General features: G+C 43.0%; 1 protein-coding gene and 1 long non-coding RNA gene across 3 annotated transcripts in view; one reads left to right on the forward strand and one right to left on the reverse strand.

The window, feature by feature from the left end:
* The window catches only part of LOC118376552 (thrombospondin type-1 domain-containing protein 1), a 64,392-nt gene that overhangs the window by 20,540 nt on the left and 24,246 nt on the right, over positions 1-19,606 (reverse strand). Inside the window, exons 2-5 of the mRNA XM_052521734.1 lie at positions 18,334-18,461; positions 10,156-10,350; positions 9,532-9,770; positions 9,193-9,404 (exon numbers count right to left, since the gene is read on the reverse strand). Coding sequence (XP_052377694.1) covers positions 9,193-9,404; positions 9,532-9,770; positions 10,156-10,350; positions 18,334-18,394 — 707 coding nt within the window. The 5' untranslated portion in view covers positions 18,395-18,461. The remainder of the gene's footprint in view (positions 1-9,192; positions 9,405-9,531; positions 9,771-10,155; positions 10,351-18,333; positions 18,462-19,606) is intronic.
* On the forward strand, positions 1,971-3,841 carry LOC127930570 (uncharacterized). Of its 2 annotated transcripts, none has more exons than XR_008138101.1 (3): positions 1,971-2,198; positions 3,291-3,374; positions 3,409-3,841. It is a non-coding gene; the product is annotated as an uncharacterized LOC127930570 (long non-coding RNA). The 2 variants fall into 2 exon arrangements; XR_008138102.1 differs by having other exon boundaries at positions 1,971-2,064.

Here is a 19,606-nt window from a genome sequence, read left to right on the forward strand (position 1 = left end):
TTAACCAGTAGTTTATAATCGGGCCACTAATACCAGTAAAGGCCCAGTGAACTACTTTTGGGAATTTTATATACAGTGGGGCAAAAAAGTATTTAGTCAGCCAGATTTGCGTTTAAAGATAATCGTCTCGTGTTCCCGTGTCATCCCAAGAAGAAGACGCATGTTGTTCCTTTGGGAGATCCTCATTTGATTGATTTGATTGTTTTGGAGTGTTTTGTATTGACAGAAATCCCTCAATAGAGAAGTGTGTTCGATCAAGAGAACCTACTCCTGACACGTTTATTCCACCTTTCCTCTTTAGAGTGACGCCAAATTCCTTGGTCCGCTCGCAATATCAGGATATTATGTTTTGACGGTATATCATCTAGTTTTGACAATATTGTACTATTATTTATGATGTAGTCGGCTGTATCTGCAATCTCTGTATCTTCTCAATCTTCATTTTAAATATGGAGCCAATTTGTTTTCAGCACTTATTTCCCATTTCCAAACATCAAATTGAAATAAAATCACAGTATCTAATCACAATACATATCGTATGGTGAGGTCTCTCAGTATGGTGATAATATGGTATGGTGATAATATGGTATGGTGATAATATGGTATGGTGGTAATATGGTATGGTGAGGTCTCTCAGTATGGTGATAATATGGTATGGTGATAATATGGTATGGTGAGGTCTCTCAGTATGGTGATAATATGGTATGGTGAGGTCTCTCAGTATGGTGATAATATGGTATGGTGAGGTCTCTCAGTATGGTGATAATATGGTATGGTGAGGTCTCTCAGTATGGTGGTAATATGGTATGGTGAGGTCTCTCAGTATGGTGATTATATGGTATGGTGAGGTCCCTCAGTATGGTGATTATATGGTATGGTGAGGTCTCTCAGTATGGTGATAATATGGTATGGTGAGGTCTCTCAGTATGGTGATAATATGGTATGGTGAGGTCTCTCAGTATGGTGATAATATGGTATGGTGAGGTCTCTCAGTATGGTGATTATATGGTATGGTGAGGTCTCTCAGTATGGTGATTATATGGTATGGTGAGGTCTCTCAGTATGGTGATTATATGGTATGGTGATAATATGGTATGGTGAGGTCTCTCAGTATGGTGATAATATGGTATGGTGATAATATGGTATGGTGATAATATGGTATGGTGAGGTCTCTCAGTATGGTGATAATATGGTATGGTGATAGTATGGTATGGTGAGGTCTCTCAGTATGGTGATAATATGGTATGGTGAGGTCTCTCAGTATGGTGATAATATGGTATGGTGAGGTCTCTCAGTATGGTGATTATATGGTATGGTGAGGTCTCTCAGTATGGTGATAATATGGTATGGTGAGGTCTCTCAGTATGGTGATAATATGGTATGGTGAGGTCTCTCAGTATGGTGATAATATGGTATGGTGAGGTCTCTCAGTATGGTGATTATATGGTATGGTGAGGTCTCTCAGTATGGTGATTATATGGTATGGTGAGGTCTCTCAGTATGGTGATTATATGGTATGGTGAGGTCTCTCAGTATGGTGATAATATGGTATGGTGGTAATATGGTATGGTGAGGTCTCTCAGTATGGTGATAATATGGTATGGTGAGGTCTCTCAGTATGGTGATAATATGGTGTGGTGATAATATGGTATGGTGAGGTCTCTCAGTATGGTGGTAATATGGTATGGTGAGGTCTCTCAGTATGGTGATTATATGGTATGGTGAGGTCTCTCAGTATGGTGATAATATGGTATGGTGAGGTCTCTCAGTATGGTGATAATATGGTATGGTGAGGTCTCTCAGTATGGTGATAATATGGTATGGTGAGGTCTCTCAGTATGGTGATTATATGGTATGGTGAGGTCTCTCAGTATGGTGATTATATGGTATGGTGAGGTCTCTCAGTATGGTGATTATATGGTATGGTGAGGTCTCTCAGTATGGTGATAATATGGTATGGTGGTAATATGGTATGGTGAGGTCTCTCAGTATGGTGATAATATGGTATGGTGAGGTCTCTCAGTATGGTGATAATATGGTATGGTGATAATATGGTATGGTGAGGTCTCTCAGTATGGTGATAATATGGTATGGTGAGGTCTCTCAGTATGGTGATAATATGGTATGGTGATAATATGGTATGGTGAGGTCTCTCAGTATGGTGATAATATGGTATGGTGATAATATGGTATGGTGAGGTCTCTCAGTATGGTGATAATATGGTATGGTGATAATATGGTATGGTGGTAATATGGTATGGTGAGGTCTCTCAGTATGGTGATTATATGGTATGGTGAGGTCTCTCAGTATGGTGATAATATGGTATGGTGAGGTCTCTCAGTATGGTGATTATATGGTATGGTGAGGTCTCTCAGTATGGTGATAATATGGTATGGTGGTAATATGGTATGGTGAGGTCTCTCAGTATGGTGATAATATGGTATGGTGAGGTCTCTCAGTATGGTGATAATATGGTATGGTGATGTCTCTCAGTATGGTGATAATATGGTATGGTGATAATATGGTATGGTGATAATATGGTATGGTGATAATATGGTATGGTGATAATATGGTATGGTGATAATATGGTATGGTGATAATATGGTATGGTGAGGTCTCTCAGTATGGTGATAATATGGTATGGTGATAATATGGTATGGTGATAATATGGTATGGTGATAATATGGTATGGTGATAATATGGTATGGTGATAATATGGTATGGTGATAATATGGTATGGTGATAATATGGTATGGTGATAGTATGGTATGGTGATAATATGGTATGGTGGTAATATGGTATGGTGATAATATGGTATGGTGAGGTCTCTCAGTATGGTGAAAATATGGTATGGTGATAGTATGGTATGGTGATAATATGGTATGGTGATAATATGGTATGGTGATAATATGGTATGGTGATAATATGGTATGGTGGTAATATGGTATGGTGAGGTCTCTCAGTATGGTGATAATATGGTATGGTGAGGTCTCTCAGTATGGTGATAATATGGTATGGTGAGGTCCCTCAGTATGGTGATAATATGGTATGGTGAGGTCCCTCAGTATGGTGATAATATGGTATGGTGATTATATGGTATGGTGAGGTCTCTCAGTATGGTGATAATATGGTATGGTGATAATATGGTATGGTGAGGTCTCTCAGTATGGTGATTATATGGCATGGTGAGGTCTCTCAGTATGGTGATAATATGGTATGGTGAGGTCTCTCAGTATGGTGATTATATGGTATGGTGATAATATGGTATGGTGGTAATATGGTATGGTGAGGTCTCTCAGTATGGTGATAATATGGTATGGTGATAATATGGTATGGTGAGGTCCCTCAGTATGGTGATAATATGGTATGGTGAGGTCTCTCAGTATGGTGATTATATGATATGGTGAGGTCTCTCAGTATGGTGATAATATGGTATGGTGAGGTCTCTCAGTATGGTGATAATATGGTATGGTGAGGTCTCTCAGTATGGTGATAATATGGTATGGTGAGGTCCCTCAGTATGGTGATAATATGGTGTGGTGATAATATGGTATGGTGAGGTCTCTCAGTATGGTGATAATATGGTATGGTGAGGTCTCTCAGTATGGTGATAATATGGTGTGGTGATAATATGTTATGGTGAGGTCTCTCAGTATGGTGATAATATGGTATGGTGAGGTCCCTCAGTATGGTGATAATATGGTATGGTGAGGTCTCTCAGTATGGTGATAATATGGTATGGTGAGGTCTCTCAGTATGGTGATTATATGGTATGGTGAGGTCTCTCAGTATGGTGATAATATGGTATGGTGAGGTCTCTCAGTATGGTGATAACATGGTATGGTGATAATATGGTATGGTGGTAATATGGTATGGTGATAATATGGTATGGTGATTATATGGTATGGTGATTATATGGTATGGTGAGGTCTCTCAGTATGGTGATTATATGGTATGGTGATAATATGGTATGGTGAGGTCTCTCAGTATGGTGATAATATGGTATGGTGGTAATATGGTATGGTGATAATATGGTATAGCAGTCAGGTGATAATATCATATAGTATAGTAGTATAATTCCCAGCCCTAGTAGTCAGGCGCTAAAATGGTACTTAGATTTATTTCAGACGCTTGACACGCTGCAAGTCCCACCTCTCCAATCTCCTCATTGGTTTACACAAGCATACTAACATACGTGGGTGATTGGAAGATGAACAAGGAGAGACTAATCAACAGGAGACACTAATCAACAGGAGAGACTAATCAACAGGAGAAACTAAATCAACAGGAGAAACTAATCAACAGGAGAAACTAATCAACAGGAGAGACTAATCAACAGGAGAGACTAATCAACAGGAGACTAATCCAAAAGGAGAGACTAATCCACAGGGAGAGAGACTAATCAACAGGATAAACTAATCAACAGGAGAGACTAATCAACAGGAGAGACTAATCAACAGGAGAGACTAATCAACAGGAGAGACTAATCAACAGGAGAAACTAATCAACAGGAGAGACTAATCAACAGGAGAGAAACTAATCAACAGGAGAGACTAATCAACAGGAGACTAATCCAAAAGGAGAGACTAATCCACAGGGAGAGAGACTAATCAACAGGAGAAACTAATCAACAGGAGAGACTAATCAACAGGAGAGAGACTAATCAACAGGAGAGACTAATCAACAGGAGACTAATCCAAAAGGAGAGAGACTAATCAACAGGAGACTAATCCAAAAGGAGAGAGACTAATCAACAGGAGACTAATCCAAAAGGAGACTAATCTAAAAGTAGAGAGACTAATCCACAGGGAGAGAGACTAATCCAAACATACGATAACATACGTGGGTGATTGGAGAGAGACTAATCAACAGGAGACTAATCCAAAAGGAGAGAGACTAATCAACAGGAGACTAATCCAAAAGGAGAGAGACTAATCAACAGGAGACTAATCCAAAAGAAGAGAGACTAATCAACAGGAGAGACTAATCAACAGGAGAGACTAATCAACAGGAGAGACTAATCAACAGGAGAGACTAATCAACAGGAGACTAATCCAAAAGGAGAGAGACTAATCAACATGAGAGACTAATCAACAGGAGATACTAATCAACAGGAGAGACTAATCCAAAAGAAGAGAGACTAATCCAAAAGAAGAGAGACTAATCCAACAGGAGAGAGACTAATCAACAGGAGAGACTAATCAACAGGAGAGACTAATCAACAGGAGAGAGACTAATCAACAGGAGAGAGACTAATCAACAGGAGACTAATCCAAAAGGAGAGAGACTAATCAACAGGAGAGACTAATCAACAGGAGACTAATCCAAAAGGAGAGGGACTAATCAACAGGAGAGACTAATCAACAGGAGACTAATCCAAAAGGAGAGAGACTAATCAACAGGAGAGACTAATCAACAGGAGAGACTAATCAACAGGAGACTAATCCAAAAGGAGAGAGACTAATCAACAGGAGAGACTAATCAACAGGAGAGACTAATCAACAGGAGACTAATCCAAAAGGAGAGAGACTAATCAACAGGAGAGACTAATCAACAGGAGAGACTAATCAACAGGAGAGACTAATCCACAGGGAGAGACTAATCCACAGGGAGAGAGACTAATCAACAGGAGAGAGACTAATCAACAGGAGAGAGACTAATCACCAGGAGAGAGACTAATCACCAGGAGAGAGACTAATCACCAGGAGAGAGACTAATCACCAGGAGAGAGACTAATCACCAGGAGAGAGACTAATCACCAGGAGAGAGACTAATCCACATGGAGAGAGACTAATCCACATGGAGAGAGACTAATCCACATGGAGAGAGACTAATCAACAGGAGAGAGACTAATCAACAGGAGAGAGACTAATCAACAGGAGAGAGACTAATCACCAGGAGAGAGACTAATCACCAGGAGAGAGACTAATCAACAGGAGAGAGACTAATCAACAGGAGAGAGACTAATCAACAGGAGAGACTAATCACAGGAGAGAGACTAATCAACAGGAGAGACTAATCAACAGGAGAGAGACTAATCACCAGGAGAGAGACTAATCACCAGGAGAGAGACTAATCACCAGGAGAGAGACTAATCAACAGGAGAGAGACTAATCAACAGGAGAGAGACTAATCAACAGGAGAGACTAATCAACAGGAGAGAGACTAATCACCAGGAGAGAGACTAATCAACAGGAGAGAGACTAATCAACAGGAGAGAGACTAATCAACAGGAGAGAGACTAATCACCAGGAGAGAGACTAATCAACAGGAGAGAGACTAATCAACAGGAGAGAGACTAATCACCAGGAGAGACTAATCACCAGGAGAGAGACTAATCAACAGGAGAGAGACTAATCAACAGGAGAGAGACTAATCAACAGGAGAGAGACTAATCAACAGGAGAGAGACTAATCAACAGGAGAGAGACTAATCAACAGGAGAGAGACTAATCAACAGGAGAGAGACTAATCACCAGGAGAGAGACTAATCAACAGGAGAGAGACTAATCAACAGGAGAGAGACTAATCAACAGGAGAGAGACTAATCAACAGGAGAGAGACTAATCAACAGGAGAGAGACTAATCACCAGGAGAGAGACTAATCAACAGGAGAGAGACTAATCAACAGGAGAGAGACTAATCAACAGGAGAGAGACTAATCAACAGGAGAGAGACTAATCAACAGGAGAGAGACTAATCAACAGGAGAGAGACTAATCAACAGGAGAGAGACTAATCAACAGGAGAGAGACTAATCAACAGGAGAGACTAATCAACAGGAGAGAGACTAATCAACAGGAGAGAGACTAATCAACAGGAGAGAGACTAATCAACAGGAGAGAGACTAATCAACAGGAGAGAGACTAATCAACAGGAGAGAGACTAATCAACAGGAGAGACTAATCAACAGGAGAGACTAATCAACAGGAGAGACTAATCAACAGAGACTAATCAACAGGAGAATCAACAGGAGAGAGACTAATCAACAGGAGAGAGACTAATCAACAGGAGACTAATCAACAGGAATCAACAGGAGAGACTAATCAACAGAGAGACTAATCAACAGGAGAGACTAATCAACAGGAGAGACTAATCAACAGGAGACTAATCAACAGAGAGACTAATCAACAGGAGAGAGACTAATCAACAGGAGAGACTAATCAACAGGAGACTAATCAACAGGAGAGAGACTAATCAACAGGAGAGACTAATCAACAGGAGACTAATCAACAGGAGAGAGACTAATCAACAGGAGACTAATCAACAGGAGAGACTAATCAACAGGAGACTAATCCAAAAGGAGAGAGACTAATCAACAGGAGAGACTAATCAACAGGAGAGACTAATCAACAGGAGAGAGACTAATCAACAGGAGAGAGACTAATCAACAGGAGAGACTAATCAACAGGAGAGAGACTAATCAACAGGAGAGAGACTAATCAACAGGAGAGAGACTAATCACCAGGAGAGAGACTAATCAACAGGAGAGAGACTAATCAACAGGAGAGAGACTAATCAACAGGAGAGAGACTAATCAACAGGAGAGAGACTAATCACCAGGAGAGAGACTAATCAACAGGAGAGAGACTAATCAACAGGAGAGAGACTAATCAACAGGAGAGAGACTAATCACCAGGAGAGAGACTAATCAACAGGAGAGACTAATCAACAGGAGAGAGACTAATCAACAGGAGAGACTAATCAACAGGAGAGAGACTAATCAACAGGAGAGACTAATCAACAGGAGAGAGACTAATCAACAGGAGAGAGACTAATCAACAGGAGAGACTAATCAACAGGAGAGAGACTAATCAACAGGAGAGAGACTAATCAACAGGAGAGAGACTAATCAACAGGAGAGACTAATCAACAGGAGAGACTAATCAACAGGAGAGACTAATCAACAGGAGAGACTAATCAACAGGAGAGACTAATCAACAGGAGACTAATCCAAAAGAAGAGAGACTAATCAACAGGAGAGAGACTAATCAACAGGAGAGACTAATCAACAGGAGAGGAGAGAGACTAATCAACAGGAGAGAGACTAATCAACAGGAGAGAGACTAATCAACAGGAGAGAGACTAATCAACAGGAGAGAGACTAATCAACAGGAGAGACTAATCAACAGGAGAGAGACTAATCAACAGGAGAGAGACTAATCAACAGGAGAGAGACTAATCACAGGAGAGAGACTAATCAACAGGAGAGAGACTAATCAACAGGAGAATCAACAGGAGAGAGACTAATCACCAGGAGAGAGACTAATCACCAGGAGAGAGACTAATCACCAGGAGAGAGACTAATCACCAGGAGAGAGACTAATCAACAGGAGAGAGACTAATCACCAGGAGAGAGACTAATCAACAGGAGAGACTAATCAACAGGAGAGACTAATCAACAGGAGAGAGACTAATCAACAGGAGAGAGACTAATCAACAGGAGAGACTAATCAACAGGAGAGAGACTAATCAACAGGAGAGAGACTAATCAACAGGAGAGAGACTAATCAACAGGAGAGAGACTAATCAACAGGAGAGAGACTAATCACCAGGAGAGAGACTAATCAACAGGAGAGAGACTAATCAACAGGAGAGAGACTAATCAACAGGAGAGAGACTAATCAACAGGAGAGACTAATCAACAGGAGAGAGACTAATCAACAGGAGAGAGACTAATCACCAGGAGAGAGACTAATCAACAGGAGAGAGACTAATCAACAGGAGAGAGACTAATCAACAGGAGAGACTAATCAACAGGAGAGAGACTAATCAACAGGAGAGAGACTAATCAACAGGAGAGAGACTAATCAACAGGAGAGACTAATCAACAGGAGAGAGACTAATCACCAGGAGAGAGGCTAATCACCAGGAGAGAGACTAATCAACAGGAGAGACTAATCAAAGAAAACTAAAAACTAACATTGTTTCCCCTTTCGGTAGGTTTTATCTTTGGATAAAAAAACACATGATTTTGTACGACTCAAAATGTGGTTTGATCTAGGTTTTAGGCTGCGTTTACACAGGCAGCAACATTCTGATATTTGATTCACTAATTGATCTTTTGGCCTATCACATCTGATCTGATCAGAATTGGGCTGCATGTGTAAACGCAGCCAAACGCTATCCAATAAACTGCCCCAGTCCTTCATATATATATATGTGTTTTTAAAGATGGTAAAACAACAGTGTACCTGATGAAGTCTCGCTCTGTGAAATGAAATGCACACAACAGATCCACCGTCTGAGAACGCAGCTCTTTGATTGGGTGCCGGGTGCGGGCGCGGACCTTGTCGATGCTATTTCGACCAATCTGGTTGAACTCCAGGTAACTGACCTCCAGGAAGAGGGCGGAACCAAGGCCAGAGGAGCAGGACTTGAACAGCTCATTGGTCGAGATCCCCACCTGGGAGAGGCAAAGGGGACGAGGGTTAGACAGTGGCTCACTTGAAATGATACCTAAGGTGATAAATAGCAGCTATTGTGTAACGGCTATCATTAAGTTTAACAACCAACCATCCACACATACAGACCTGGAAGGATCCTGACTGGTTGCTGGCTCGGTCCACGGCAATGTGAAAGGTTGGCCACTCCACCTGAAGCTCAGAGCTCCACCACCAGGTGGCAGTAGTAGTAACAACCCCATTCCAATCTCTATCCGTTACGCTAGCATTAGCATTACCGTTTGCATTAGCATTGGCGGTTGCGTAGTCAATCTGCTCCAGGCAGAAGCGGAATGTTCCAGCATACAGGAAGCAGGAGCAGTTGAATTCTAAAATCAAGTCAGATCAAAGTGTATTTGTAATATGGGATACAGCGTAGTGTACATAGCTTCCTACAACAGAGCACATATACAGTATTTAGAGAGTTTAGCCAGCTTTTAGAATTAATCAAATGTGATCGCTTTTCAGCATTGTATTTATCCATTCATGACGAAAATTTGGAATCTTGTTCAAATTCAGAAAATTCTGTGAACTGCTATTGGTCAATATTGCCCATGGGGAGCCAACATGGCTGCCATGAAATGTAGTTTCATTTAAATGCATCAATGCAGAAACCTCAATGTCCTCACTAAATACACGGCTCTGACTTTGAATGCGACAAGTTTTGTCTACAGACAATGTCGTTATCGACCAAGTAGAAACCAGAGCACTAACCTAATCTCCCCTCTGATTGGTTGGCTGGCAGGGTTCTGGTGAGCAGGGTGGCGTTAGTTTCCGTGTCAACCAGAGTTAGGGTCATGTTCCGGATGTGGGAGGAAGCGTTGTGGTCTGCGGTGTCGTAGTTGAGGAACACACTGCTGTTACTAAGTGCAACATGGACGGAGGGCCACAGGTGGAGGCCAGCCATAGCTATACAATCAGAGAAGGGGGCAGATTTATTTCAATAGTAGGTAGTTAGGTAGACGGTAAGAAAAATCATGTAGATATTAGCCCATTTCATCAATTATGGTATCTCTGTGTTTGTTTGTCTGTCTGTCTACCTCTAAGTTTCGGTCTCTGTCCGCCTCTCTAGGTCTCTGTCCGCCTCTCTAGGTCTCTGTCCGCCTCTCTAGGTCTCTGTCTAACGCCTCTAGGTCTCTGTCCGCCTCTCTAGGTCTCTGTCTGCCTCTCTAGGTCTCTGTCTAACTCTCTAGGTCTCTGTCCGCCTCTCTAGGTCTCTGTCTGCCTCTCTAGGTCTCTGTCTGCCTCTCTAGGTCTCTGGCCGCCTCTCTAGGTCTCTGTCTGCCTCTCTAGGTCTCTGTCTGCCTCTCTAGGTCTCATTTTCTGTCCGTCTGTCTGTCTGTCTCTGTCTCTGCCTCTCTGTGTCTCTCTCTGCCTGTCTCTGTGTCTCTCTCTCTGCCTGTCTGTGTCTCTGCGTGTCTCTGTGTCTCTCTCTCTGCCTGTCTCTGTGTCTCTCTCTCTGCCTGTCTCTGTGTCTCTCTCTCTGCCTGTCTCTGTGTCTCTCTCTCTGCCTGTCTGTGTCTCTGCGTGTCTCTGTGTCTCTCTCTATTTCTGTCCGTCTCTCTCTGTATCTTTGTAGTACAGGGCTGCAGTGGCATTGTGATGTGAGAATGCCGCTGTGTATAGGTCACATCCTGTCACACCCTACAAAGGGAAGAGGGTGGAGGAACAGACTGCCCCTCCCTTCAACCATCTCCCCCCATCTCTTCAACACTCTCTCTCTCCCTTCCCCTCTCCCCCTCTCTCCCTTCCCCCTCTCTCCCTTCCTCTCTCTCTCTCTCCCTCTCTCCCTTCCCCTCTCTCCCTTTATGTCCTGTCCCCGTGGTCTTTCCTCTCTCAGCAGGTTTGAATGGGTTTGGTTGACCTTCATACTAAAAACGTATGTCCCTATTGGCACCCTATTCCCTATTTAGTGCACTACTTTTGACCAGGACCCCATAGGGAATAGGGTGCCAATTGGGACAAACGTCAGTAGCAAGAGGTAGAGTAGAACAAAGAGGACTGTATTTATAGAAATCAACTTTGTTGTGTGCATGTGTGTTTATGTGCCTTCAAAAAGTCTCACCACTTGACTTGTTCCAGATTTTGTTGCGTTACAAATTGGGATTAAAATGGATTTAATTGTACTTTATTTATTTTCAACGATCTACACAAAATACTGTAATGTCAAAGTAGAAGGAAACTAACCTAGTGGTTAGAGTGTAGAGGTGACAGCGAGGCCTAGTGGTTAGAGTGGAGGGGAGGCAGGTAGCCTAGTGGTTAGAGTGGAGGGGTGGCAGGTAGCCTAGTGGTTAGAGTGGAGGGGTGGCAGGTAGCCTAGTGGTTAGAGTGGAGGGGTGGCAGGTAGCCTAGTGGTTAGAGTGGAGGGGAGGCAGGTAGCCTAGTGGTTAGAGTGGAGGGGTGGCAGGTAGCCTAGTGGTTAGAGTGGAGGGGCGGCAGGTAGCCTAGTGGTTAGAGTGGAGGGGCGGCAGGTAGCCTAGTGGTTAGAGTGGAGGGGCGGCAGGTAGCCTAGTGGTTAGAGTGGAGGGGCGGCAGGTAGCCTAGTGGTTAGAGTGGAGGGGAGGCAGGTAGCCTAGTGGTTAGAGTGGAGGGGTGGCAGGTAGCCTAGTGGTTAGAGTGGAGGGGCGGCAGGTAGCCTAGTGGTTAGAGTGTAGGGGCGGCAGGTAGCCTAGTGGTTAGAGTGGAGGGGTGGAGGGGTGGCAGGTAGCCTAGTGATTAGAGTGGAGGGGTGGCTGGTAGCCTAGTGGTTAGAGTGGAGGGTAGGCAGGTAGCCTAGTGGTTAGAGTGGAGGGGCGGCAGGTAGCCTAGTGGTTAGAGTGTAGGGGCGGCAGGTAGCCTAGTGGTTAGAGTGGAGGGGTGGCAGGTAGCCTAGTGATTAGAGTGGAGGGGTGGCTGGTAGCCTAGTGGTTAGAGTGGAGGGTAGGCAGGTAGCCTAGTGGTTAGAGTGGAGGGGAGGCAGGTAGCCTAGTGGTTAGAGTGGAGGGGTGGCAGGTAGCCTAGTGGTTAGAGTGGAGGGTAGGCAGGTAGCCTAGTGGTTAGAGTGGAGGGGAGGCAGGTAGCCTAGTGGTTAGAGTGGAGGGGTGGCAGGTAGCCTAGTGATTAGAGTGGAGGGGTGGCTGGTAGCCTAGTGGTTAGAGTGGAGGGTAGGCAGGTAGCCTAGTGGTTAGAGTGGAGGGTAGGCAGGTAGCCTAGTGGTTAGAGTGGAGGGGCGGCAGGGTAGCCTAGTGGTTAGAGTGGAAGGGCGGCAGGTAGCCTAGTGGTTAGAACGCTGGACTAGTAACCAAAAGGTTGCTAGATCAAATCCCAGAGCTGACAAGGTAAAAATCTGTTGTTCTACCCCTGAACAAGGCAGTTAACCCACTGTTCCTAGGCCATCATTGTTAATAAAAATATGTTCTTAACTGACTTGCCTCGTTAAATAAAGGTTAAAAAATAAATAAAAATGTATGTATGTATGTACAGTTGAAGTCGGAAGTTTACATACACCTTCGCCAAATACATTTAAACTCAGTTTTTCAGTTAGGATCACCACTTTATTTGAAGAATGTGAAATGTCAGAATAATAGCAGAGAGGATTATTTATTTCAGCTTTTATTTCTTTCATCACATTCCCAGTGGGTCAGAAGTTTACATACACTCAATTAGTAAGAAAGACTCACAGCTGTAATCGCTGCCAAAGGTGATTCTAACATGTATTGACTCAGGGGTATGAATACTTATGTAAATTAGATATTTCTGTATTTCATTTTCAAAACATTTTCAAAAAGTTCTAAAACCTTTTTCACTTTGTCATTATGGGGTATTGTGATGTCATTATGGGGTATTGTGATGTCATTATGGGGTATTGTGATGTCATTATGGGGTATTGTGATGTCATTATGGGGTATTGAGTGTAGATGGGTGAGAAAAAACTAATTGAATCCATTATGAATTCAGGCTGTAACACAACATGTGGACTAATACTTTCTGAATGCTGTGTGTGTGTGTGTGTGTGTGTGTGTGTGTGTGTGTGTGTGTGTGTGTGTGTGTGTGTGTGTGTGTGTGTGTGTGTGTGTGTGTGTGTGTGTGTGTGTGTGTGTGTGTGTGTGTGTGTGTGTGTGTGTGTGTGTGTGTGTCAAAAGGTAAATATGCGTAACAAAGAAAGTACATATCTACTTACAAGTCACTGACAGTACATTGATAACGAGCACATTTGGGAAAGAGGAAACAGTACCCAGCGTAATTTATTTTAATTGTTTTGCACCCTGCTCTGGAGCATCATACCCTGCATCATACCCTGCTACCGAGCATCATACCCTGCTACCGAGCATCATACCCTGTATCATACCCTGCTACCGAGCATCATACCCTGCATCATACCCTGCTACCGAGCATCATACCCTGCTACCGAGCATCATACCCTGCATCATACCCTGCTACCGAGCATCATACCCTGCTACAGATCATAATACCCTGCTACCGAGCATCATACCCTGCTACCGAGCATCATACCCTGCTACCGAGCATCATACCCTGCTACCGAGCATCATACCCTGCTACCGAGCATCATACCCTGCTACCCGAGCATCATACCCTGCTACAGATCATAATACCCTGCTACCGAGCATCATACTCTGCTACCGAGCATCATACCCTGCTACCTGAGCATCATACCCTGCTACCGAGCATCATACCCTGCATCATACCCTGCTACCGAGCATCATACCCTGCTACCGAGCATCATACCCTGCATCATACCCTGCTACCGAGCATCATACCCTGCTACCGAGCATCATACCCTGCTACCGAGCATCATACCCTGCATCATACCCTGCTACCGAGCAACATACCCTGCTCCCGAGCATCGTACCCTGCTACCGAGCATCGTACCTTGCTACCGAGCATCGTACCTTGCTACCAAGCATCGTACCTTGCTACCAAGCATCATACCTTGCTCCCGAGCATCACACCTTGCTACTTATTATGCATCTCAGTGAGACCCTATCACAGGGATGGGACTGGTTCAATGAGGACCTGTACGGTGTGCACGGTTTCACTCCAGCCCATCACTAACACACTTTACGGACACCCCTGTACCCCCTCAAGCATACAAAATATATACAGTGCCTTGCAAAAGTATTCGGCCCCCTTGAACTTTGCGATCTTTTGCCACATTTCAGGCTTCAAACATATAGATATAAAACTGTATTTTTTTGTGAAGAATCAACAACAAGTGGGACACAATCATGAAGTGGAACGACATTTATTGGATATCCATAAAAAGTGTTGTTTAAAGTTTGCCACAAGCCACCTGGGAGACACACCAAACATGTGGAAGAAGGTGCTCTGGTCAGATGAAACCAAAATTGAACTTTTTGGCAACAATGCAAAACGTTATGTTTGGCGTAAAAGCAACACAGCTCATCACCCTGAACACACCATCCCCACTGTCAAACATGGTGGTGGCAGCATCATGGTTTGGGCCTGCTTTTCTTCAGCAGGGACAGGGAAGATGGTTAAAATTGATGGGAAGATGGATGGAGCCAAATACAGGACCATTCTGGAAGAAAACCTGATGGAGTCTGCAAAAGACCTGAGACTGGGACGGAGATTTGTCTTCCAACAAGACAATGATCCAAAACATAAAGCAAAATCTACAATGGAATGGTTCAAAAATAAACATATCCAGGTGTTAGAATGGCCAAGTCAAAGTCCAGACTTGAATCCAATCGAGAATCTGTGGAAAGAACTGAAAACTGCTGTTCACAAATACTCTCCATCCAACCTCACTGAGCTCAAGCTGTTTTGCAAGGAGGAATGGGAAAACATTTCAGTCTCTCGATGTGCAAAACTGATAGACATACCCCAAGCGACTTACAGCTGTAATCGCAGCAAAAGGTGGCGCTACAAAGTATTAACTTAAGGGGGCTGAATAATTTTGCACGCCCAATTTTTCAGTTTTTGATTTGTTAAAAAAGTTTGAAATATCCAATAAATGTCGTTCCACTTCATGATTGTGTCCCACTTGTTGTTGATTCTTCACAAAAAAAATACAGTTTTATATCTTTATGTTTGAAGCCTGAAATGTGGCAAAAGGTCGCAAAGTTCAAGGGGGCCGAATACTTTCGCAAGGCACTGTATATAAACATACAAAACATGTATACAAACATACATATATATACAGTGGGGCAAAAAAGTATTTAGTCAGCCACCAATTGTGCAAGTTCTCCCACTTAAAAAGATGAGACCTGCAATTGTCATCATATGTACACTTCAACTATGACAGACAAAATGAGAAAAAAATCCAGAAAAACACATTGTAGGATTTTTTATTAATTAATTTGCAAATTATGGTGGAAAATAAGTATTTGGTCACCTACAAACAAGCAAGATTTCTGGCTCTCACAGACCTGTAACTTCTTCTTTAAGAGGCTCCTCTGTCCTCTACTCGTTACCTGTATGAATGGCACCTGTTTGAACTTGTTATCAGTACAAAAGACACCTGTCCACAACCTCAAACAGTCACACTCCAAACTCCACTATGGCCAAGACCAAAGACCTGTCAAAGGACACCAGAAACAAAATTGTAGACCTGCACCAGGCTGGGAAGATCTGCAATAGGTAAGTAAGCAGCTTGGTTTGAAGAAATCAACTGTGGGAGCAATTATTAGGAAATGGAAGACATACATGACCACTGATAATCTCCCTCGATCTGGGGCTCCACGCAAGATCTCAACCCGTGGGGTCAAAATGATCACAAGAACGGTGAGCAAAAATCTCAGAACCACACGGGGGGACCTAGTGAATGACCTGCAGAGATCTGGGACCAAAGTAACAAAGCCTACCATCAGTAACACACTATGCCGCCAGGGACTCAAATCCTGCACTGCCAGATGTGTCCCCCTGCTTAGGCCAGTACATGTCCAGGCCCGTCTGAAGTTTGCTAGAGAGCATTTGGATGATCCAGAAGAAGATTGGGAGAATGCCATATGGTCAGATGAAACCAAAATATAACTTTTTGGTAAAAACTAAACTCATCGTGTTTGGAGGACAAAGAATGCTGAGTTACATCCAAAGAACACCATACCTACTTTGAAGCATGGGGGTGGAAACATCATGCGTTGGGGCTGTTTTTCTGCAAAGGGACCAGGACGACTGATCCGTGTAAAGGAAAGAATGAATGGGGCCATGTATCATGAGATTTTGAGTGAAAACCTCCTTCCATCAGTAAGGGCATTGAATATGAAACGTGGCTGGGTCTTTCAGCATGACAATGATCCCAAACACACCGCCCGGGCAAGGAAGGAGTGGCTTCGTAAGAAGCATTTCAAGGTCCTGGAGTGGCCTAGCCAGTCTCCAGATCTCAACCTGTTACTGTAATTTAATTATACCAATGTGTTTTCATTAATTGAATTCCCTTAATCTATTTTATGAGAATTTGTAAGATTCTTGTTTGCATAAAATAGACGGAGACCAGTCTTATCAATAATATGTAACAGAATTTATTCTCGGAGCGCGTTGCCAAGTTACCACGAGTAACAGTTTATATACAATAACATGCCGTCATTTCATTGCTTAACAGAATCCCCTCCTCTCGACCGGGACAAAGGGAACTTTAAAAGTTCATTCTGAACTCATTCTGACCCCGCCAGCACATACACAGGACACACAACACAGCTGAATTAACTTTTGACCCCTCAACATTATCGATCACCACTTAGCTGACAGTTCTAATTAACAGAAAACCTAGGAATGCACGCACTGCCTTATCTAAAACACCCCAGAGCTCAGTTTCGTCGGTTCAACCATAGGTTAACTACCTTATCTGTTTACTTAATCCACAACCCATTCCTTACTTCCTAGTTGGAATGGTGTTCATTAACTTTAATTACTCATTGTACGTGTCACACAATCCCTTCTTATGAATTCAGATATAATAAAACAGAGTATAAGTTTACTTAGTTACAGTTTCATTTAAAATAAGACTATTGTTCAGTCATTTAATCATCATTTTCCTAACACAACCCCATAGAAAATCTTTGGAGGGAGTTGAAAGTCTGTGTTGCCCAGCAACAGCCCCAAAACATCACTGCTCTAGAGGAGATCTGCATGGAGGAATGGGCCAAAATACCAGCAACAGTGTGTGAAAACCTTGTGAAGACTTACAGAAAACGTTTGACCTCTGTCATTGCCAACAAAGGGTTAATAACAAAGTATTGAGGTAAACTTTTGTTATTGGCCAAATACTTATTTTCCACCATAATTTGCAAATAAATTCATTAAAAATCCTACAATGTGATTTTCTGGATTTTTTTCTTCTCATTTTGTCTGTCATAGTTGAAGTGTACCTATGATGAAAATTACAGGCCTCTCATCTTTTTAAGTGGGAGAACTTGCACAATTGGTGGCTGACTAAATACTTTTTGCCACACTGTGTGTGTGTGTGTGTGTGTGTGTGTGTGTGTGTGTGTGTGTGTGTGTGTGTGTGTGTGTGTGTGTGTGTGTGTGTGTGTGTGTGTGTGTGTGTGTGTGTGTGTGTGTGTGTGTGTGTGTGTGTGTGTGTGTGTGTGTGTGTGTGTGTGTGTGTGTGTGTGTGTGTGTGTGTGTGTGTGTGTGTGTGTGTGTGTGTGTGTGTGTGTGTGTGTGTGTGTATATATACATATATATCACACACACACAAAATACATACACAAAATAACCCAGAATGACATCTGCATTGCTTGCTGTTTTAGGCTGGGTTTCTGTACAGCACTTTGTGACATCGGCTGATGTAAAAAGAGCTTTATCAATACAGTTCATAGATATGACGCTCCATTCCAGCGTGTCCAATAGGAAGAGGAGCAACGGCGTGGAACCCCGTGGCAAAGTTTTGTTTCAGGCCAGCACTAAAACCCTCAAGCCCCTCCCACTCACCATATCCCAGCGTGGCCAATAGGAAGAGGAGCAGCGGTGTCGGCGTGGAACCCTGTGGCATTCCGATGCATGAGCCCCGGAACCCCCGTCACACCGCATGACACTCCTCCTCCAACATCCCAAAGGCTCTGAGGAAACACACACAGACCAATCAGGACACACCAATACAAACTAATATGCTGCTGTTAGTGATAGACAACATACTCAGAATGATACCTGGTGATATGGTGCTGTTAGACAACATACTCAGAATGATACCTGGTGATATGGTGCTGCTAGACAACATACTCAGAATGTTACCTGGTGATATGGTGCTGTTAGACAACACACTCAGAATGATACCTGGTGATATGGTGCTGTTAGACAACACACTCAGAATGATACCTGGTGATATGGTGCTGCTAGACAACATACTCAGAATGTTACCTGGTGATATGGTGCTGTTAGACAACATACTCAGAATGATACCTGGTGATATGGTGCTGTTAGACAACACACTCAGAATGTTACCTGGTGATATGGTGCTGTTAGACAACATACTCAGAATGATACCTGGTGATATGGTGCTGTTAGACAACACACTCAGAATGTTACCTGGTGATATGGTGCTGTTAGACAACATACTCAGAATGTTACCTGGTGATATGGTGCTGTTAGACAACACACTCAGAATGTTACCTGGTGATATGGTGCTGCTAGACAACACACTCAGAATGTTACCTGGTGATATGGTGCTGATAGTGATAGACAACAAGTAGAGAAAGAATACAGAATGCTTTGGGTTCATTTGAGTGTCTAGGTCTGAAAAATGAAAGCTCATGTTAGCTCCTAGTGCTAATGCCTCAACGTTATCTCAGTGGGCTAATTCCTGCATACAGTAGGTAATGGACATAGGTTACTGTGTAAAGGGTACAGCATGACTGTATAAAGGGTACAGCATTACTGTGTAATGTGTTTAGGGTACAGCATTACTGTGTAATGTGTTTAGGGTACAGCATTACTGTGTAAAGGGTACAGCATTACTGTGTAAAGGGTACAGCATTACTGTGTAATGTGTAAAGGGTACAGCATTACTGTGTAATGGGTACATCATTACTGTGTATAGGGTACAGCATTACTGTGTAAAGGGTACAGCATTACTGTGTATAGGGTACAGCATTACTGTGTAATGTGTAAAGGGTACAGCATTACTGTGTATAGGGTACAGCATTACTGTGTAATGTGTAAAGGGTACAGCATTACTGTGTAAAGGGTACAGCATTACTGTGTAATG

The sequence above is a fragment of the Oncorhynchus keta genome, chromosome 6 (genome assembly GCF_023373465.1).
Source record: "Oncorhynchus keta strain PuntledgeMale-10-30-2019 chromosome 6, Oket_V2, whole genome shotgun sequence".
In the NCBI taxonomy this organism is placed as follows: domain Eukaryota; kingdom Metazoa; phylum Chordata; class Actinopteri; order Salmoniformes; family Salmonidae; genus Oncorhynchus; species Oncorhynchus keta.